At 36.5% G+C, this 23,458-nt stretch overlaps 1 protein-coding gene and 1 long non-coding RNA gene across 4 annotated transcripts in view; one reads left to right on the top strand and one right to left on the bottom strand.

Annotated features, from left to right (window-relative positions):
• LOC115494908 (uncharacterized) overlaps nt 1-20,129 on the top strand; it is a 29,804-nt gene extending 9,675 nt beyond the window's left edge. Inside the window, exons 3-5 of the long non-coding RNA XR_012055512.1 lie at nt 17,374-17,561; nt 18,509-18,559; nt 19,304-20,129. This is a non-coding gene — a long non-coding RNA (uncharacterized lncRNA). The remainder of the gene's footprint in view (nt 1-17,373; nt 17,562-18,508; nt 18,560-19,303) is intronic.
• CFAP99 (cilia and flagella associated protein 99) overlaps nt 1-23,458 on the bottom strand; it is a 49,162-nt gene that overhangs the window by 5,694 nt on the left and 20,010 nt on the right. For all 3 annotated transcript variants that reach the window (XM_030270587.4, XM_072927941.1, XM_030270589.4), the window contains 10 exons: nt 22,658-22,770; nt 20,333-20,513; nt 16,094-16,174; nt 14,556-14,621; nt 13,615-13,674; nt 9,631-9,719; nt 7,091-7,295; nt 5,235-5,376; nt 4,310-4,461; nt 1,915-2,120 (listed from right to left, as the gene is read on the bottom strand). In XM_030270587.4, coding sequence (XP_030126447.4) covers nt 1,915-2,120; nt 4,310-4,461; nt 5,235-5,376; nt 7,091-7,295; nt 9,631-9,719; nt 13,615-13,674; nt 14,556-14,621; nt 16,094-16,174; nt 20,333-20,513; nt 22,658-22,770 — 1,295 coding nt within the window. The remainder of the gene's footprint in view (nt 1-1,914; nt 2,121-4,309; nt 4,462-5,234; nt 5,377-7,090; nt 7,296-9,630; nt 9,720-13,614; nt 13,675-14,555; nt 14,622-16,093; nt 16,175-20,332; nt 20,514-22,657; nt 22,771-23,458) is intronic.

The following is a 23,458-nucleotide window of genomic DNA, read 5'->3' as shown; positions in this document are numbered from 1 at the left end:
TGCATGAAATACACTCTGAAAGAAAAACATTTTTGATATACTATGATGATGCCTTTTTATAGGAATTACTTCCAACATATACATAAAATGTATACATACATAAATTGCTTAGGAACCATGAAAGGAAAATGTCTTCTAACATCTATAATGAAACATTATATTTCTTTATTTAGAAAGCAGATAGGGCTCCATTAATATTACTGTATAACTTACCAAGAATCTGACCAGATTGACTGATTGAGTCAGAGGCTTGAAATTTAGTGTATAATTTAATTTGGATTCTACTATCTTTGGCATGTTGGTCTGTTCTAAAAAGCATTTCAAATGACAGAACAAAAATTGAATCAAAGCTTCTCATTCAAGCACAGCTTATTTCAGGATCAGAACAGTTTTAGTTCTGAATTAAGGCAAAGAGTCTAGTTTAAAGGAACCCAGCCCTATACAAAATTCACGTCTAGAAGAACAGATTATTCTTTAAGCAGGTACCAGTGAAACAGAGTTTATGTAGTACACAAGTTCTTAATGCTTAGTTTCCATCTCTAGTGGAAAGCAGTGGCTTGAGTTATTCCCACAGGCTTTCACAATACTGAATGTTTAGCAATGAGAGTATATTTCTAGCTCCAACTCCATTTCAGGTTCTTAAGTCTTAAAATCTTTTCTTGATACATGCCATAGAAAAGAAGGTCACTGCTCTGTGGAGTCAATCCACTGCAGCTGCAGTTATCGATTCATTAAATACATTAAACTATCTTCTCAAGTACTAACATAGTAAAACCCCAGTCTTTGGAGACTGGTTATCGGCAACAAACCAAATTAGAGCTGAGGCAAGTGAAAACTAAAAGAATATATCAATACTACCTTCTGTAACTGCGATGTAGAATTGGATGATAAATGATTAACATGAATTGAACTCTGAGAAGCCACCTTTGGCAATAAACATGAATCTAAGACATGTCTAAAAACATGTGTTTGTAGCCTGATAAAATATGTCTTCTGAATGTCAGCCTGAACATCAGTTTGCAAAATAAATATGGCAAGACGAGGACTTATCTCTCAAAGCCACAAAAGGGAAAAGAAAAAAGACAATTTGAAAGAAAAAAGTGGCAAATATTTAAGATGCAGTAAAAATGGTATAAGATCAAGAGGTGTGCCATGTTGTATACTTTTACAGAGGCTTTCTTCCTGCTCAGCTTTATTTGTCTATAGCTTTAACTTAGATTTCAAAACCCTTGTGGAAGGGACCTGTCTTCTGCACATGTGAAGCATCTGTTATGGTTATGTATCCTTTATGACAATGATTAATAAATTTGATAATGAATAATAAATATTAGTAATGAATGCAGAATTTGCTCGGCCTGTAAGCAAAGAACTTCCTTTTTGATCTAATGCTATAATGTATTTAATTTATAGCTGATTATTGCTATCATAAAATCTTCTTCCTAAAATATTTTTAACTTCTAGAATAAGGCCTTCATTTTAACATTACAGATGAAATTCAAGGAAGAAAACTACAGCTCTAGTACTGGTTTAGATGAGAATGAGAAACAACTTTAAGTGTCAAGCTAGAATGATTATAATGACATCAAATTAGTTCTGATTAGCTGAAAAGGAACAGAAGAAAGGCAAAACTTCTTTCTAAATTTATATTATTGGCTCTGAATCCTGGGGCAATACTGTCAACACTAGCCTATGGAGTGTCCTCAACCATAAAAGATGAAAAAGATTTGTTAAATCTGATGAAAATTATTTTCAAGAATTAAGAGGAAATCTTGGCCCCAGTGTAATCCTTGACAAAAGTCATACTGATTTACAGAAGGGCTGTATTTTGCTCTCTGCTTGTTCTTCTCCTCAAGGGCTGGCACAATATTAACAAAGTTGCAATGTCTTAAATGTCACATGCTGTTTTATACTGACTTTAAAGCAGCTGCTCGTCCAAGTTGTGCTCTGAATTGGGAAATCTGGTCCAGTTTGTCTAGAATAAGTTGTTCCTTAGCTTGTTTTTCATGAATTATCTGATCTCTCTTCTCTTCCTCTGCTGCCTTCTGTGCTTCCTTGAGTAGGGCGAGGCGTTCACGTAGTTCCACTATTGACATTTCACCAAATAAACCATGGCCACCAGTCTAGAGAACACAAAATATAGGTTTAAATAACACTGTAAATACCAAGGGGAGAGTAAATGAGTAAAACCAGAATATTTTGATTGTGTTCCAATTCATGCTGAATATATTCTGATTTCTGAAATATAGGGATGATCTTAAACTAACTGGTATTTAAAAACTGGTTTTAAAATCTAGAGCATATATTTTATAAAACATTTAAAGAAAAGAGCATTGAAAAACATATAGAAGATTAATAATAAATAGAATATATTTGCTCTCAAAAAAAATCTACTTGACTTTTAATTAGACTTTTGAATTTTTAAAATGTGTAAAACTATACTTTTTTTTTTAATGTGTGAAGCCTGAACAGACTTTACACTAAAAATATGCATTTTTTTGTATTTATCTATTTCCAAAATATGCTGTTGATCTATAAGGTATCTACTGTTCTTATCTGAAATTATTGGAACTAAACAATGCTTTGCACCCAGAAAATTCAGATAATAATGTCCAAATTTAAAATATTCAAACCTGAATGTTTAATGAAGGCTTTTTAATATCCACTTTGCAATGTGAATGATAATGAGATGCTACAATCTAAGGAGAATTTCTGCACTTCAATTTGCAAACAAAGATGGATCATTTCCAAACAGCTTTATGAAGGCTTGAAATTTGAGACTCTTGCTCTTATATATACCTTTCCTTTCTTTCAAGTCCACCATTAAACTTCAAATGACCATAAAATTGTATTCACAGGAAGTGAAAGGGAAATGTTTTGCAACAGGGTATATATATCTCTAGATCTCTATACTATATCTATTATCTGTCTATCTATCTATCTATCTATCTATCTATCTGTCTATCTATCTATCTGTCTATCTCAGTGGTAGTGTTTGAGCATGACAAGCAGACATCAAACATGTCTAGGAAAGAGAATTTGTTCAAGGCATAGAGTGGTAGAAGCTGAATGTTTTTTGAGTGTCTGCCTTTCAAAAATGCTCAGTGAAGCCAGTGAAGTTGTTCCTAAAATAAGAAAAGTTCTACACTCATTTAGTAGATATTGCTGGTATTCAAGAAATGAAAGTACCATGAAGGGAAGAACTGGTAGTTTAAAAATTAGAAGACTGAATTGGAATTTTATGTACAAATACTTAATTGCACAAAGCCTCTTATAGAAAGAAAACCAGGGCAAGCTCTCACCAAGAGTGTGGCAATTCACTAGAGTGCTACTGTAATACTCAGTATAATGGAACAGTGAAGTTGTGATAGAGAATCACAGAACAATTTGAGTTGGAAGGGACCTTAAAGACCAGCTAATCCAAATGTCCTGCCATGGCCAAGAACATACTCCTGACCAGGTTGCTTCAAGTCCCATTCACCCCAGCCTTGAACACTTCCAGGGATGGAGCATCCACAACTTCTCTGGGCAACCTGAGCCAGTGGTTCATCACACTCATTGTAAAAAATGTATTTCTTATGTCCAATTTGGTTATCTTCTTCTGATTAAGTTAACAAATAAGATAACAGATTTCTGGATGCTGCCTCAGTCTGGGCATTGCAGAGCCAATCACAGGCATAAGAGCTGTGCATCAACAGCAAGTCCAAGAAGTTTGAGATACAGTTAATACAGTTACTACAAACTATAGACTTATTTACAAGTTATTTACATGGAATTGTAACAGCTCAGAAGGTTCTGGGTTCTCTTGACAATCTCTTTCATATACCTGAATGTTGACAGTTTTGAAAGCAAAGGAAATTAATCTTGCTAATTACCATGGCCATCACCACTGCAATATAACTAAGTATACATGAGTCCAAACTTGTGTTGATTCAGTTCTTACCCTGACTGACAAATCTTTGAATTTGTGAAGTTGCACAGAACATCCTGTAATCACTGTCCAGACTCTTTTTGTAAGATATTGGGAAACCCAGGTCCTATTGGCAAAATTCGAAGAAGGTTCAAGAGGATTAAGATTTCACTTGCCATCAGAATATTCTTCTTGATAAAATTTTCATTTTATAGACTTTGTCAATGTTCCATTTCATATCTAACTTTTGTCATGCAATATGACAAAATACAACATGTATGGAGTCACTTTGTACTTCATCCAGACTGTGATGTATCTGCAGTGCACAATCCCTCTGAATGTGTGAAACATATACAGTACACATTTATGTAAAACCAGTACATAAGCTCCTTTTGAGCTTACCTCTGTTAAATCAACAAACTTGTGTCTGATGCTAGGTGCAGACTCAAGAGCTCGTATTTGTTGAATTAGTTCGTATCTTTTCCTATTCCTCTCCTCCTTTTCTGCTAAAGCTTGCCGGAGAAGTTCTTCACTTTCTTCAGAAACCTGCTGAACTGAAAGATAAGAATTAATCTCAGTTAGCTGTTTGCCTATTTTAACAAGTAGTCCATCTGGAGGAAAATTCATGTGCATTCATGAATAATTATAATAATACTGATCTAAAGGCACTTGAGGGAACAGTCTGGTATTGGTGGGAGGAATCATTAAAGAAACAAATGAGTACTTCCCACCTCCACCATCTATCCTTCTATTCAGCACATAAATGTACTATATACATACACAGACACTGAATTACTGCTTTGTAATTTCTATTCTCATTTGTACATACTGTTTCATTACTTAATAAAAGGATATTATAAAATAGAAAATATTCATAGTCTTCCAAGCTATGTATATCCTAGAAATGACTGAATTGCAAAGGCTGGTAGGCTCTGCTAGTCCATTTTGGAGTGACTAACACTCTTTGCCTGCCTCAATCCTTATGAATACAAGTATGGAGATACACAAGCAGAGAATTTGACAAAGAAGTAGAGTCACTATCATGTGCTACTTTTAGATGGAAGGGAAACTGGTTGCAGAACATTAATTATGTATTTCTCCTTTAAACTAAGAGTAATTCCCATGACCAGTAGCTTAGAATTTCTGACCTGCCCATTGCCAGCTGATTCCTGAATTCACATTCATACATTCATGGAAACGTATAGCCTGGATCTTTCCCTCAATTTCACTTTCCCTTCTGTAAAAATTGTTATCGGTACACTAAAGAAAGATGAAGTAATTTGGGGATATTTAGCATCACTTCTCATTTTTCTGGCAATATATATACCTATCTGTTGTTTGTATTCCTGGATCTTTGCTTTTACTTGCTTTACATTCTTGTGTCCTTCCATGACCTGTTCCACCAGCTCTTTAATTTCTTTCTGTTCCTGTAGACGTTTCTCTGCATACAGGTGCATCAGCTCTGTTTTCTAAATCACAGATGAACAGGTGAATACAACTCCTGATAAGTGGTGATCTGAGTGCCTCTAATCATTGAAACAGGGTAAGGACAATTGGATTCAAACTATTATATCATCCACAAAAGTAATAAAGGACAATGGCTGGGGACAAGAAAGAGTCCCACATTTAAGCTCCCCCCTCTGTGTTTTATTTACATAAAGTGTTATGCCCTGTACAAATGCATGACATTTGTACTGCTGTTTTCCATTATTCACTCCTACATGTTTCCAAGAGCAGACAGAAAGAGTAATTTCTGGATCTGGTTGTGAGATAGCAAGAAGTGTGCTACTCTAATACACTGCTAATTGTGTGCCTGCAGGAACTTCTTGGGCCCAAGTCACAGCTCTGTAATGTCAATTCCACTTTTGGGTACCATGTTCCTTTCTTTGTCAGAGGAAAGGAAGAAGCAGGAAAATTTATTTTCTTAGATTAGATTCCTTGTTGCTCTTCCTGTTTTAGAAGGAAGACCAGAGTTTTAAAAGAAGGAAGAGGGTCAGCATGACAGCTGAACATTGGAGAATGTCTGGAGATCTGCTTGTTGACAAGCAAAGGGAGATATGTGGAATTGGTCGGGTTAGAGCAAGTAGTCTTTGCACATCCCCAAATCTATTCATTTTGGGACATTTCTGCTAACAAATAAAACACATATGCTCTGAAGTTGAAGTGAATATAACAATTGGAGTAATTTTGGAATGGTATGAGCAATCACACTATGCTCGGTTGTACACACTGGGTTCACTTTAAGTTCTTGCTATAGTCTTTCTAAACAAACATGAAGACTCAATGCCAAAAAAGATTCAAAGGTAGTGTAAGACAGAAAAGGAACTCATTAAACAAATTTTCATTTTGTACCATGGTCTTTATGAAAATTTTGTACATTTGTGGTCTCATTTTATATTGCTGAGACACTGCACTGACATCTGTGAGATTGTCAAGAGACAGGTATTGGCCTACAGGGCATAGCAACAAACTGGAGAAATAGAAAAGAATGTGATGGTTGCTGTGAAATGTTTCAAATCTGTAGTATTTGGTGATTCTTGAACACCTGTTTAGTTTATAAGAAAAGCACTGGGAAAATGTGAGTTGTGAAAATAACAAGAAGATCTGGCAATGATTTTGAGAAACTGTGATTTTCCAGATTGAAAACAGTGTGAAAATATTTCTTGGCATAAATATGCAGTTTTCCATATAGATGGATCCAAGGAGGGTTGTCCGTCTCAATTTTCACCTAAGAGAAATCTAGGTATGTTCGATAGTATGAAGTAAATTGAATTATATCAGTTTAAGAAAACAAATACTTTCATATTTGTGGCTCTCATTTTAACAAGATAAAGAAATCAGTTATGTATTGTTAATTTCAATGCTAATGGTGCTTAGTATCTCAGTATCTGTTCAAAAAGGATTTGCATAATGACAGAATATAGGGGAGCATTCTTTGACCTTCTGCTTTTATTCAATTTATTTCATAAGTGTTAATCAAGTGAAAAAAACTTGTATAAAGTACTTTAATGTACAAGCATTGCTGTACCTGGGGAAGCTGCAGCCCTCTTTTTCCTTTGTTTGCAGACTCTAGTGAGTAAAGAGACTGCATAGAATTTTACACCTCTAATAGCAGGTATCATCTGTACTATGATTTGCACAGATTGGAAATCAGCAAAATTTGAGCATCCCTGTATGTATTACCTCTTCTCTCAATAGATCAGCTTTCTTCTTATTTTCTTGGATTACACTCTGATGGGCTAGAACTGCCTCTTCATAACTCAGTTTTCCTTGAAGCCTCCTACACTCTATTTCAGCCAGTTGTTCTTCCAAGTCTTTTCCACGCATCTGTTTCTGCCATTCCAAGAATTCAGATGGGTCTCCAGCCCCTTGTTGCAAATTTTCAACTCTGCAAGAGAGAAAATAAGAGTATACTATTTTAGGGATTTGGCTTCATAGCCCTTCCTTGGTTTGTAAAGCATTTCCAGTAGCCTTTGATAGAAAGTGTTTGATCTCTACCGAGAAAAAATGCACTCATCACAAAGCCGTTTGACAGATATATTTTAATTCCAGTCTAAGAGGTGTTCCTACTATGTGTACAGCCTGAGAAAGCCAGACTGGAAGAAAATGCATGAGAGCAGGGACCTGAAAGTTTTCAGTAAAACAAAGCCCCAAGAGAGGGCAAACTTTAGCTGTGTATGGATTCTTGTAAGGAGCAGAGAGACTCAGGTAAAGGGATGTACATTTTCTCAGGGGACTGCTTTGCTTACAGGTAGAAAGAACAAACAACTTTTCTCTTTGACAGTCTTCTTGTCCACTTTAACACAGAGAAAAAAAAAACTTCTGCTTAACGCTATTTTTGTTTTGTATTTTGTCAATTAAATAATATTGCTGTAATGAGGCAAAGGAGTATTCAGCTCTTAAGCAAAGTCACATCCCTATTTTTTTGTGCTCAGCTGAAAAAAACAGCAAAGCCCTGGGGTGGGCCCATGAAAGTCCTGCAGCAGAGAAGGGAATGAGCCAATAACTAGGGCAGAGACACAAACATGGAGTGAAGTGCCTCTTACTGCTGCTCCCCAATGCATATACATGTGATACATTAATCTCTATATCTCTCTCTCTCTCTATATATATATATTTATCTCTCTATATATATATGTGTGTTTTGTGTTAAATGCAGCTGAAGATTAAAACTCATTAAGATAAAATAGTGTCAAGTTATGGGGAACTGTTCTTTTCCTGAGTAGAACAAATTCTGCCAGCTAGAGTGCACAGTTGCATATGTAATATGGAAGAACCTCAGTATATGTGAATAGCTGATAACAGAACTTGAGCGATGTTTAATAGCTACCTGCTAAAATCCTGATGCATGAACCAAAACCTGTTAGGTCCAAAGATCAAATCCAAACTTACACAGTTTTTCCAGGACTTAAAATGCTATCATTATTTAGTGCTTAGCCTGCTAAGCCAGGATTAGAAGTAATACTAAAAGCAGGATGACATGATGTAAGTTTTATCTTTGTGAAGTTTTTTAGTGAAAATGTTATGTGATTCCAGCTGTAGAACACAACCTTCAGTGGCCATCCAGGAGTCATGATTTCCCTAGTAAATATCCTCTGAAAAGCTTTGTGGCTGAATAAGGAGTAATCCTTATGTCAGGATTTCTTAGAGTGCTTAATGCACAAAAGGACCTGCAACCACTTATTATCCCCCTTCCCCACCACCCTGATTCAGTGCTTGTGTTCAAAGACAGCTCTGCTGCAGTGTGACTATAATAAATAATAAAAAATATAATCACTATTACAATGTAGAAGTATTTCCAAGACAACTGGAATCACCCATTGCAATACCCATTTTCTAATACTGGATGGGGCTGGAGTGAAAAGAAATATGAGAGGAAGAGCTATGGAAATCCTGGTTGGTGTGTGCGTAGTTTCTCCCCAGGAGACACATTTAAGCCCGGGTTAACAGTCTTGGTCCTTGCCTAAGCTACTCCAGAGATCAGCCTGCAGCCAGCCTGGGACCAAGTTGACTCTGCCTTCCTGACTTGGCTTCCTGGCTGGACTTGTCCCTTTGGACTCTCGTAGCACCCTTGGCTGACCCTGCTGCCTGTCCCTGAATCTGTCCTGCTGCTTGCCAGGGGGCCGTGGAGCCTCTGTCAGTGAGAACACTGTCCCTACTTGTCCTGCTGTCACTCTCAGCTCTTGGCTTATCTTGCTTTAAGGAACAGCATATTCTTAGAGTGCTATATCTTACTGTGATAGAAATGGACAGGTATTTTTATGTACATATAAACAAGTAAAGTATCAAACTTGGCATGTAGTTGATCACAGCCATTGAAGAAAATGGAGATACATGAAATTATTTGGCTTAATATAGATGCATCTTATACAAAGGACACAGAAATAGATGTGTATTCAGGTCATTATTTAGTCTGGAGAACTGGAATAAATATAAAAGTGATCCCTGTTAGACTTTGCAAGTGGACACTAGCCAGAGTGCTAAATCAGAACACAGTAACAGTGTACAGCATCTACACAAAGAGAATTACTTTACTGTAGACATTTTCCTCAGTCCACTTCAATCCGGTTCTCTTTTCCTTTGTAATTTGTTTTTATACAATAGAATGCCTTACAACAGATCCATTAGTTTAGTTTACCTGAATTTACTGAATTGTTTTTGATGTGGTTCATATCCTGTATCCAGGGATGTGAAAAGCAATCTTAGGTGGAGTGTGGTCCTACCTTTTGAGCTCCTCTTCCAATTTCCGCTGGTAGAGGGCGCCCTCCCTCAAAATAGCTGCTGTGTTTAATTTAATGGGTATATTGTCAATCTGTCAGGAAAGGGAATGTATATTCCACAGTTAGTAATGTAAACCATGAAACAGGGCATAAAAACATCTCAGCGGGTTAAAGAAATTGACCCAAGACAGCATAAATTTTGCTTAAAGCATTCATCTAGCATTAATCTGACATTCACAATGAAATTGCATGCTGTTCATAAACCACTCAAGCTGCTTAAGAAATCAGCAAAGTCCCCCAAGTGGATTATAAATTTGTAATCAGTCTTGGACCATGTCAAATCCCATAGAATGTCTTCACTTCCTTTCATATTTTCCAGTGCTCATATACACTGTGCAAAAGGATTTGATCTGCTTTGGACAAAGACAATAAACTGCCTCTCTGAAAGATGTTCAGTTATCCAGAACAGTGAAGTACAACAAAAGTGGCACCTTTCATAGGCAGATCTTTGAAGCATTTGATAAATAATCACTATTACAATGTAGAAGTATTTCCAAGACAACTGGAATCACCCATTGCCATATCCATTTTCTAGACAGTAGAAATGAAGAATAGCTCTCAGTGACTTTCAGGCCTCAAGGTGTAACTTGGACTAGATCCTGTGGCTGCTTTGTTAACTCTTCAAAGTATTGTGTTAAGACTGACTCCCAGACAACTTCTAAATACTGAGGGAGGAAAGGAGCAATTTCTCTGCCAGTTAAAATTGTTCCCTGCACAGGTAGGGTGTTCAGAGAAAATGGGTCACCTTTGCAAACACATTGTAAGAGACCTGATCTGAACCAAGCAAAGCAGTGCTGCTGAAATAAGAACTGGGATCATTCCTGCAGAAAACAAAGCTTAATCTTAACATGTTTGACTTAAATCCAGACAAGTTCTGTGTTCAGAATTCAAACGTGTATTTAAATTCCAAAGGAAGAACTTAATGAGTAGCTGAGAAACACATGCACAGAATCACTCAAGGTACATACTGCAAATATTGTATGCAGAAATATGAAGTCTCTGAAATGCATAACTGGAAAAAACATGTGTTATAAATTATATTAATTAGGTAGGTTGAGGATAGCAAACACATTCTATCACCTAGAATTCACTAAGTAAAATTACTGTTTTTATGCAGATAGCATATTTTAATGCAAAAAAATTAATTACCTGTCAGTGTAAATGATGTAAATGCCAGTGTGAATTACCTGTCAGTGACAAAATGATGATAACTTGAAGAATTTAGGAAAAGAATCCAAACCAATGTATTTTATTTCTTTTGTTTGACTTACTATGACTTCTTAATGCCCAATGAAGTTCTGCCTTTTGATTTGCACCTCAATACATCTCAAAGCCTTCTGCATTATATGAACAATTTGTATTTTATGCCTGTACTGTGTATAAAATATTTCCTTAGAAATTTTCTCTGACACATGTAGATGTTTCCATACTTTTGACAGTTTTCTGTGTATACAAATTTCATGTTCTGTATTTACCAGCTACAATTTAGATAGAGAACTGAACCAAGAACAATTATGGCAATACCTTAAACTTAAGTTTCACAGTTTATTGACCAGAAATCTGACTGACAATGAAACAGAAATATGGCAATATAGTTAAAATAACCGGGACTTCCAAGACATGTGCAGGCAGGTATAAATGAAATAACTGAATATATTCTTCTATGTCATACAGTATCAAGGAAGTTATGAATTTTACTCATTATCTTCCTGTCATGAGATATCTTCCCTTTTTCCAAGATGGGAAAATGGAAGAAAGTGGGAAAATTACAGAGCACTAATTCTTGTCGGAAAATATCATATTCGCTATTGCCACCTAATGAAGATGCAACAACTCGCCAAAACAAATAAATATGTAAAGAGCAAATATGATATGAGCAAGAGGCAGACTGAGACAGAGTGATGATGCATTTGTACGGTCTCATTCTCCCAGTGAAAAGGATGAATAAATACTTTGGAACAGCAAGAGAAATAATTGCTGCTGCACATAATATATGTCTCTAAAATAAAAAAGAAATAATATAATCTGGGTGTTCTAAAGAGAAGAAAGCAAAATAACATTATATAATTCCATTAATTTGAAGATAGATTAAAATTTATATATATATATCTTGGATAAGCTATCTTCTTAGGATTTGTCTACTCAGAGAGTGGCACAGGCAAGAAGGCGACAGGAATAGAAAGTATTTTAAAAGTCAATAACAATGTGCCTATCTCTGCTTGAAAGTTACAGCAGCATCTTGAATATCACCTAACCAACCTTAAGGCAAATGTGTTTGGACAAGATAAAACTGTTTATGCATCTAGAGGAGATACCAGCAAGTTTTAGAAGTGATGCTAATCAATGCCAGAGGATGCCAGATCCATATTTTTCTTAATGCAATTTAGGCAGATGGCTTGACTCTTGTTAGTGTGCACTAAAATGGTATTATTTTATATTATCAGAAAGAGCAATGGAATATACAGAGTTTTGAACTGAGCCCACGTAATTACAGGTCACTTGTGTTTGTTTTAACTATGGAAATATTTCCCAGTTTGGGTTTTTTTCTCTTTCTTTTTGTGCAAAATGAACAAGGGTCTTATTACCTTCCTGTAATTTAAATGCTGCTGGACTGTAAGCAAGCAGACTGAGTAGTTGATACTGTTACTAAAGATAACTTCAGTGTGTGATAAATTCCAGATAGGCTTTAGAAATACTTGCCAGATGCCCAGTCCTCCAAGCAGAGAATCAATCTTTTCACAGTGTTTATGAGCTGTACCTAAATATGTAGTTTTAAAGAGTAGGCAGACCTGTTCACAAGATATTTGAGACCCCAATACAAGCACAGCAGAAATTATTCTGTGTAAGAACTTGAAACAAATGAAAGGTGCCAGACTGAACAGTATAAGACTGAAGATAATCTGTAGTGCAGTTATTGCAGAAACAGCAATGTGAGTTTTCATGTGTTCCATTGTTAAGGCTGAACAGCTCTTTTCCCATGTTTACAATTTTCTGACCCTTGAAAATTCTACAAGAGAAGCAATCAGGATAGTGGATTTCATAACCTCAGTATGTGTCTGAAAGCAACAAGGCAAACATCCAACCTGATTGTATATTGTGTAGCAGACAGTCATCAGCTGGAATGATTGCTCAGCATTCTTTAGGATCTCATTTTGAAACAGTGATGTACTGATGCAAGATTCTTCTGTCCTTATGCCAAGTTCTTAAACTAAGGTTTCAAGATTCTTTGTTTGCTGGGCACAATTCTAATTTCATACTATTTTACATAAAATCTTCTCCCTTTGTGACTGAAAACGCTGCTAAGGCAATATGGTTACATTGTGCAACTGCACAAAATTTACCTCAGGGAACCAAAAGGTTTTGATCACCCTGACCAGTCTCACCCAGGACATCCACTCACACCATCTGCTCACTGTCCTGGGAGCCCCAGTTTGACTTAGAAATGGATTTCAGTTTCCATTATGCTGGGAATTCTTCTGCTTCTGGTTGTGTCTCCATTTCTGTCTCCTGCTGTCAGGGTTCTCAGTTGCTGTTGCATCTTTGTCTCCTGACTGGACTTTTGGGTGGACCCCAGACCTGATTTGTTACCTTATTTTATCCAAGAGTGACTTGCTATCAGCAGAACCCATCTCTGCCACCAACCTCTTCACCTTCAGATACTGTGTCCTGCTTGATGAGGGCACTGCTTGTGCCTTCATTATCTTTGGCTCCTTATTTCTCTTCACGGAGTAGCCCTGACCATGTCTTTGTGTATTATTAATGGTGCATAGGACAAACTCTATGAACCATAGACCCAATCCATCCCATGCTCCTGGCCAAAGATCTTAGTGTAAAAACATGGATTCAAGTCGAGTTTCCATCATGACAAGATTTGCACGTGACAGATTTTCAAGTACATTTGACAACAGTTCCTTAAAGGTTACTCACCTTGCTTTGGATTTTTTGAGCCTTGAATGCTGGTTTACTCTCCATACTGTCATGTATGTTCTGCAGTTCAAACCAAAAATACTTTATTTCATTTCAGAAACAAATTTTCAATTACTCAGCAGAAGATATTAGGTATTTATCAAAACTAACACTTGAATATTCATCAAATATGTTTTGTAGAATAACAAATTCCACATATTTTGGAATTGAAAGATACACAGAAACTTGCTATGTACACCCAGCCTAGTGGGAATATGAATGTACAAAGGCAGTTCCAAATATTGACTAAAATAATGCTAAGAAGTAACAGTGATTCTTTCTTTGACTATGAAATATTACTTACATATATATATATATATATATATATATGAATATATTAATCTTTCAACTGAAATAGATACTGAGGGGACAAAATAGGATGTCAAACACACTTTATGGAATTATTAATTAGTGGTAGAATTCTACTGATGCTTAATAATTTAATGATGTTAGCTACAGATACTGATTTACATAGTTTGGTGACATAACTGTGAACTGGGAATCAACCAAAGCAAGGATTCTGTATGAACGGGACCATTGTTCCCTCAGCTTGGCTGCTCTGTGGCATAAAAATTAATGGAAAAATAATATGTGGATTTAGAGAAATATTGCCAGTTTGGAGATTTGTTGGAGCAGTTTCACAGAAAGGTTGCTTGTCTCAAAATTAGGAAAATAATAAAGCAGCACCAGAAGTATAAGAAAAGGGGGTTGTGCATTATGCATACAAAGAGGCAAATGCTGGTAATAGGGATGTGAAATGACACTATAACTATAAATTGTAGAACATCATTCTTAAGCCCAAATAAACATATTTTTGAAATTCTCTTAAGATATCTTTAAATACCCCAGTCATTTTTCATCTCCCTACTGGGGAATTTTTCAGCATGTATTTTGCACCATACCTCTCTCTTTTCAGGCTTGATGGCTGCACACCTGAACTGCTTAGTATTTGCTTCCAGGAGAAGATCCTACAATTGAAACAATTATCTTAAAGAGTGTGTTACATTTAAATTCTCTAAGAATAATTTTATGTCTCAATAAATCTGGTAGCCCCAACCACTATATTCACAGAATTATGGAATGGTTTGGGTTGGAAGGGACCTTAAAGATCATCTTGTTCCAAAGCCTCTGCCATAGGCAGAGATACCTCCCACTAGACCAGGTTGCTCATAGTTCCATCCCACCTGGCCTTAAACACTTTGAGGGATGGGGCATCCACATCTTTTCTAAGCATCCTGTGTGAGTGCCTCACCATCCTCACAGTTAAGAATTTCTTCCTAATATCTAATCAAAACCTACCCTCCTTCAGTTTGAAGCTACCCCTCCTCATCTTGTCACTCCCTTCTCTTGTAGAAAGTCTCCATCCTTCTTGTGGGCTCTCTTCTGGTACTGGAAGACCACAATTAGGTCACTCTGAAGCCTTTTCTTGTCCAGGCTGAAGAATCCCAATTCTCTCAGCCTCTCCTCTTAGAAGAGGTGCTCCATCCCTCTTGGAACAGAATCCAATGTCCCTTTCACATGGACATGAGGACAGCTAGTAATGAGTAGACTTGTACTGGCTAGTAAAAACTAGTCAGGCATTTTCAGAACAGGGGTGGGAGAGTACTGATAAAATGGAGCCACATGGCATACCTTTTATCAAGTTTATATTATTATTTGATTGGATATGGTGACTACAGTGTGGGAATGGAGAAATAAAGTGGAAATGGATATCTAATTAATTCCTTTCCAATGAGAAGACAACAACAATCTGCTTTAACTATGAGCTACCTCATTGAACAAGATTCATGTCAAAGTTTGGATCAAATAGCTAGATCTGTTTGTATTTTCCAGGCCCTCCCTTCTCCTACTGTCTTAACACACAGATCATGTACTCAGTTTCTTTACAAACCAGGATGACTTCACACTCTCTCAGTCTGCTGAAGGGAATGTATGAAGAATATGTAAGAATATGAAGTCAGAATCTGCTGGTATTTTAAAACAGTGAATGAAATGTGGTTATTTTTCAGTTATTACAGAAAAAAACCCTCAAAAATATTTAACTTATTTTGTAATTTGAAGCCTTAATAAATAAATGAATACCTTATATATCCACATGTCCATGGGATTAGAAGAACCATTGTGAAGAAAAGAAAGTAATCATGTTTCTTCTGCTATTTTACATGGCTGCTTGCAAAATTTCATTTATGGTACTTTTATAGTGAGAAATAGGTGGACCTTGTCCTGGACAATTAGTAATAAAATAAAGAAGGTGGGAAAAGGGTACTAAAACAGAATAGAGGATAATACAAACTCTGTGACTCTGGAGAAAAAGTAATGAGCTATTTTATTTGCAAAAGCAGATATGTTTCAGGTAAAGTGCAAAGATCTGTGAAGATAACACAATAAAGAAGAACCAGTTTAGAAGAAAGGAAAGGATAGAAGAACAAAATACACTTACTTTTGCTTTTTGGATATTTTTTGTTTTCATTTCCTCTAGTTGCTTTCTTTCCTTTGGAGGCTTATAGATGCTTGGAGGAACCTATATTAAAAGACAAAAATCTCTAGAATATGGGATATAAAACATTCCAAGTGACACATTCTTGCAGGCAAAAATAAGCTTATCCGCTTTTACTGTAGAATAGCAGCAGTTAATTTTTAAAAATATTGATTCTTTTCTATTAGTGCCACTCTAGAAGACAGGGACAGATTCCAATTAGTTGGAACTACCTAGCTTTTCAGTTCTGTTCAATATAGCATAACCCCTGCTCAAAAGACCAGAAAGAAGGACAATATTGGAACTAGTACAAGAAAGGCTAAAGCAATAATAAATCCTGTAGGACCTATCAAAGGGAGAAAAATGTTTCCAGAATGGGAACAGTTCTGTTTGGCATTTCATAAACTTGACTTTCACAGCAACAACAGCCAGATAGGGCAGCTGAATAAAATTAAGCTGTGGCACCATGTGTGGTAGTAGGAACAAGTTACAGACTCCAAAGAAGTTCAGGGAAGAGAAATCCTTTGAAGTTTAATAAATACCCAGGACCTTCATTGTAACTCAGGAGGTCTTTGAGCTGAAATGGTGGGACCCTGAGAAGGAAGTTGGAGAAAAGCAGCAGATGTCCCATCCCCCGATCTTCCCAGACTTCAGTGTTTAAGCACTGCTGGGAAAAATACACTGGGTAAAAATGGGCCTTTGTTTTGGTTTATCATGGCTGTCCCAATGTCCTGGCAAGGGAAAACCATTGGAGGTGTGGATTAAGTATTTGGGAGGTAAAGGACTCGGAGGACCCCTTCTAGCATTAGTCAAAGACCTGGGAAAGCAATCACATGTCAGCTAAAATGACCAGACCGTGACTGGCTGTCAGTTGGATCAGCAGGACATCAGGGACTTCAGGTTGATTTCTGTATTTGCTTGAGCAATAAATTTATCCCAGAGTAAGCTCTTAAAAAAGATTGGATGTCTCCTTGAGAGGAGTGGGTGAGAGAGTCTGACAGTTTACTGGACATCTGCCTAAATATTTATCTTGCTAAAAATGTGCTAGATCAATTAGAAGTTACAGAATTAATGCAAGGATTAATGGGGAAAATATATATTCCTTCTTGTACTGGAGGTCAGTTCAGGGAACATGGGAATCCTATCTAGCTTTATTGGACTATATAATGAACTACACTTCCAAAAAATCATGAATTTGATGGACTTTACACACTGTCTTTGCTATGTGACATCTTTATTTACAGGTAAAACAAATGCACAAACAGAAGAAGCTAGCAATTAAATGCACTGCTGAGACTGCTCAAGCATTTTTGTGAGCTTTTAAAGTGAAGTAGCAGTGAAAGTATTTCCCAGAAGTATCTAATCATTTTTATTATGCTTTTATGGATGGAGAAATGAAAGCCCAGAAGATTTGCACAGGATTCCACAGGCAGTGAGTATCAGTTTATTTCATTCTTCTTCCTACTCATGTGCTTTACCTGCAAACTGCACTCATCTGCCAGAATAAGCTGAAAATGTCTCCTCAGAAACTGCTATGCTTAGTCCAAGTAATTGAAGGAGGAGCATTTTCCATCAGCTGTTTCAAAAACATTCTTTGCCTTGTGATTTAGCCCATGGGGATGAATACAAGCAGACAGACAGACAGACAGACAATGCAGCAATTACCCAATTGTTGGAAGAGGATAAAAAGTCACTACAAATAAATTGTAAATTACAGCAACAGAGAGATCAAAAAAAGGCCAGACTGTACCTATTTAATCCAAATGTGAAAAAGGGGGTTGGGGATAAGAGACACCAACTTTGCTTTCCGTCCCCAGGCAGTGGTCAGCCTCACCTAGCCTGTGTGACATCCCTTAACCAGAGGATTATTTAGGGAGTAGGAACCACAAGAAGTTTAAGGAAGAAAAAAATGAATAATCACTTTGAACTTTGGTACTCATCACTCTCCTATTTTTTAAAGTTACTGTCATAAGATGGACAAGGGAAAGCTAATGCAATGCTATTGTATGATGTGTTTCTATTTTTATAGATAAAATCACAAATATATTAGTGGGTTTGCATATTTGCAAGCAAAATCCTCTGTACTGGCTAAATGATTTCACCCATTTAATTATTTTAAACAATCAGTAGCTTCACTCATGAAGCACAGCTGAAAAAATAGAAAAATATATGAAAAAATATTAGATTTGGCTGAATGGTGTAACAATAATATCCCAGTGCAGCCCTTTTTTTAATATACAATTGGTTTACAGAAAATTTAAAAATAAAATAATTGCATAATCGTATCATTTTAGTACAATGCTGATATTAAAAGAATGGATTTTGTTACTCTAGGCCAAGCTATCCAAGAAAGTTGAATGTGTCTAAATAATTTTGCAGGTTATCAGGTTTATGCACCTGTCTCCATTTGTTTCATTTGAAAACCTCAAGGTAAAGCACTCATTTTTCCTTGTAAAATTGTATTTATGAATGTGTGCATGCATATGGACACTCTTGTGCATGTGCATGTGTGCAAAGGCCAGTGGAGACATGAATAACATTTAGACCAAATATTTGGAGTGAATTGTTTTATTATTAGTTCTCAAAATTAAAATGTTTTTCCTTTTTACTTAGTGGCCCCCATTTTTGATGAATGTTTATGATGATGAATGATTATTTTAAGCTTCTAGGGCTATGTTACCCCAAGGCCAGTTACTTTCCAAGGCCAGTGGGGAATCCCATCTCATTATAGGTCACTACCACCCTGCCCTCCCCTGGGAAGGGAGTGTGTGCTCAGCACACAGGATGGCAGTGCCATCCCAGCTCCTGACCCAATGTGTCTGAAACATCTCATCTTACTTGGAAACAAATGCCTGGAATAAAATAATGCTTGAAAGCAATACCTAAAATAATAATCCTGTAAATCAGAATGAACTAATTGCAGCACAGCTCAAATTCCAGATGCCTCCATATAGTTCTGTACAGCTGTTCCAATGTGGAGCAGTAACTGTGGGTCGTGGCTACAATAGTCACTGCTGAAAAACCATGTGACAAGTTCTTTGACAGGTGCATGAGAACCACGAGTAAAAAACTGGTATCTCATAAAATGAACACTTTTGTGAGATAATGGATGAGAACAGATTATGGGATGTAATGTGGAAGAGATTTATTTCTTTGTGTTCCTCTGAATTACAGACAACCCTCCACCATACAGGAGCCACACTATGGCTGGCTCTCACCTTACTGCCCTCTCCTGCCATGTGAGCTGTGTTTTCAGCCTCTGTTCATTTCAGGATGTAAATTGGTGATCCTGGCAACAACGTGGCAAAGTAAAGTGAAGCTTAATTTGCTGTGAGAGGTACAGAAATGAATAGAACATATGTCGCTACTACACTAATGGCTTTAGAGTCACACAAGCTTTAAATTTGCAAACCTGGACAGAATGTAAACCAAATTTAGTATAATCCAAACAACACAAATGAACTTCACTAAATGCTTCTGCATTAAAGCAAATTTATTCTAAGAGGGGCTGCACAGCATAAAGTTCTAAAATGACAGCAACATGACTCATTCCTATACTGATTAAGTAGTTATTAAATGCAGTTTTTCAGAGACTGGTATTAAGCTGTTTCAATGTAAAATCCCATTAACTGTATAACACACTAAGATTAAATTGCTCTGCCATCCTAAGATGTAAATGGTTTCTAAGAGCATTCAACACATGTATTATTTAAAACCTGAAGTGCTAATACAAGGTGGCATATAATGCCCAAATCTATGATTTCTATGCTCACTTCCAACTGCATTTAAATACAGATGATTTTGCAGTCTTTATTAAGTTAGTCATAGTAGCTTGATCCCAGATCCTGTTTGCTTTATCCCAGCGAGATAACATCAGCTGTGGGTCTTTGATTTGTACCAGTGTAACTAAATCACAATCTGAGACAATAAGTAAAATAACTTAGCAATTCAAAGACAAATCTAGTCTCATGAGCACTGAATTTAAACTAAAAGCCTTAATTTTAGACAAAAATAAAATTCCACCTTCAAGGAGGAGCTGCAAACCTAGAGTTCATCTCATTTCCAGTGAAACTGCTTCTTCATTTATTTTAATGAGAATTAATTTACAAAAAACCCTAAATTTAGATTATTAACTCCCCTACCAAGATTTTGTGCATAAGCATACATGAAATTTAGTGTCTTTCAAAAAATAAACCAACTTACAGGTTGTCTTTTTGGCAGTACTGGCAGAGGTGCTGGTGTAGGTGGAGGAATGGCACGTGGCTTGGGTACAGTCAAATTAAATTCCTTTGGCTGAGTGACTCTCGAAGTCTTGACAGTGGCGGTACAATTACTAAATTTGTCTGTGAGCTTTTCAATCAGTTGCTGCACTTTCGGCTGCCACCTTCAAATAAACACAGATTTTTCAATTTTATTTTGTTTGTCTATTTCTTACAGACTTACAAACAGTAGATGAGGTTGGCATTGGTGCAAATTCTACCATTCAATTTTAATAAAACTGACCTATGAATCAGTACTCAGGATTTAGCTACACTGTGTTATTTAACCTCTTGATAGATGCTATCCACCCAGATTACTAGTGGTGAAATAGCCACAGTTGTTATGGAATAAACAACTATCTGGCCAGTTGGTTTTGTGGCAGGGCCAGATTAGGAGTCAGAAAAGCAGCTGTCATAGGCTAATTGCACACTTTACATACTTAGATGAAGAGACTATGAACAGTAGTCTGGGTGTTGCCACATGTACCAACAGAGCACATGCAGATCAATCTTAAAGGACAGGTAGTTCTAACAGAAAAAATAGAAAGATCAAAGGAATTTGGTGAATTATCAAATGAACCCTCAGTGAGCCCTGGGGGCAGCCAAGAAGATTTTGAGTTCTGTAGTTTTGGGCTTGTATCAAGGTTCAGACTTCTAAGGGTTGACAGGAAGATGCAGATTAAAGGTAAAACACAAACAGGGTATCACAGCCTAATTACAGTGACAGCTTCAAGACAGTTATTCTTCCTCTATGTATGTTATATTCTTATATATTGCACATGCAATGGAGCTTCCCCAGGAATTAAAAAGCAGATGAAAATGCAAACTTAGTCTAAGTTGTTTATAGGATTGTTACCTTAGGTAGTACTGTCATTACAGGGTAAGGCTTGCAAGTAACTTATGCAAGTAATGAAGCTCCATTAAAATAAATAAGACTCTTTATATTAACCTCACTATTAATTCATATTCTATTTATATTAATATTAGAAAGAGGAACACAGACACATTTAAAAGAATTTCAGCTACTGAACTGATTAAATTCATTACTGCATCCTCAGACCCCTGAAGGATGTTTCAAACCCAGTAACCAAATCTAGTGTTGAACATTCTTGTATAACTTACATTTGCCACTTCCAGGCAAAACATGGATTCATTACACTGAGTGTAACTGACTGTGAAGGACAGCTCCAATAAACTTGCTGCTAATGAAACAAGTAGTGGTCTAAGCCTCAGCCTGCATGAATGTATATGTGCAAGAACTGTGTGGGTATGGATGTATATCTCCATATCTCTCTAGCTGTATTTTTATACTATTCTAAGCTTTTGTTATAAATAGGATCACTACAATGGAATATTTTGAGTCAAATTCTTCAGATCTATCCCTGTAGTCCCTGTAGAACTCAGTGGAATTCAGAGCAGTGCAAGCCAAATCTATGTTATATATTTGCTAAAGTGCTAATAAACTACACAGTGTGAAAGGATTAGTCTAGGGACTTTGATATGACAGAACCAGATGCAAAACTCTTTTTCAGCTGATATTGTTCATAACATGTTTTTGTCTAACATTGTTTGCCATCATCTGAGTTAATCTATCCTGCATTGAGAAGGATGAGTGACTGCAGCCACATTGGTGTAATTTATCTGTTCTGGGTAAAAATTAGAGTAAAAAGTGACCCAGTAGGCTGCAGAGCTACTATTTCTCGACATGAAAATGTTCCAGTTTGGCAAGGGTACAATTGCTAGCATATCACCATCTAACCAATGAGTTGATGCACCCCAGAGCCTTTAAACTGTTAAATGGTGCTGCAACTGTGTAAATAATAACTTTAAAAGACTTGCTTAAATGCTTATCTGATTTGCTCAGGAGGGATTTTATGACTATCAGTATAAACAAGTCTGTGCATAAAGCCAAAATCAGAGAAGTCAAACATTTTTTCAAATACCTAATGTCATACAGATGTTGAAGTGACTGATGAGGCATGACTCTAAGATAATTTGAACCTTCTATTTTACTTTTTTTCAGAGTACGATATTTTATCTGTTCAGGGGCATCAGGAAGCAAATGTACAACACCTGTGAAAGGACTTTTCTGAGAGAGAACCTTTGCCTCTGGGTAAGTAGAAGGGATTGCTAAAGACCTGTGTAGGCCAGGAGGGTTCTGAGTGTCTTCAATAGGAGAAACATTTTAACAGAAATGTGAGCTTTCAGGGGAAGCTTTCCCCAGCTTTTAAACTCTGGGATGGCCAGAGGCTACTTAAGTACTACTTACCTTAGCAGGGGATCAATCCAGTTCTCTTTTACATACACTGAGTCGTAGAAGTGACTCCATTCATCTTTTATCCATGTGTTCAGATGCAAGCCATTGAAGAAGAACCTAAGAAACTAATAACAAGTGGTTTCTTTTAAATATGAATGTTGGAGACATGGTGTATGTAAGACTACAAAAAGATAGTTGCTTTTACTACAAACACCACTGAAGAATTTGATTGTATTTGACCTTGTAATTGCAAACACAGATGCTTGGTATTTTTAGGTACTTATTAGCTGGGGGACAGTCCCATGTTTTTTAGCCCTATTTTGTGAAACACTAATAGATACTAATTTTTTTTTTGGTGGCAAAACAAAAAATAAATTACAGGCTACAAAATAGCCTGTGAAACAATGGTTTTATTCAAAATTAATTACTACTGGAATACACTGATTTTAGTATAATCTTACACTAGAGTTTCAGAGTCTAATAAACCTAAGGTGGACTTCTGATTATCTATAACTGGAAGACCTATGAAGCCCAGAAATATTTCAGGCCAGACACCGCACCTGAATGACTTGAATTCTTTTCAGCTCCCTGGGAACTGGGCAGGAGAGAATTGCTGAAAAGTACAGTAAATGTTATACAATGTGGCTTTTTCTTTTATTGAAATATAATTAATTGGCATATTCTCATTAAAAGAAAAGACTGAAATTTGGCACACTTATGCATTGTAGGGGTCTACACGCTGGAGAATTAACAACTGACATTTGAAGTTTTGTTTGCCACTCCAGTTCACTAGAAGGCCAAAAGCCTTTCTTT

Source organism: Taeniopygia guttata, chromosome 4 (genome assembly GCF_048771995.1).
Source record: "Taeniopygia guttata chromosome 4, bTaeGut7.mat, whole genome shotgun sequence".
NCBI classification, from domain to species: Eukaryota; Metazoa; Chordata; class Aves; order Passeriformes; family Estrildidae; genus Taeniopygia; species Taeniopygia guttata.
The sequence above is the reverse complement of the archived record's forward strand: the minus strand, read 5'-3'. Positions and strand labels throughout refer to the sequence as shown.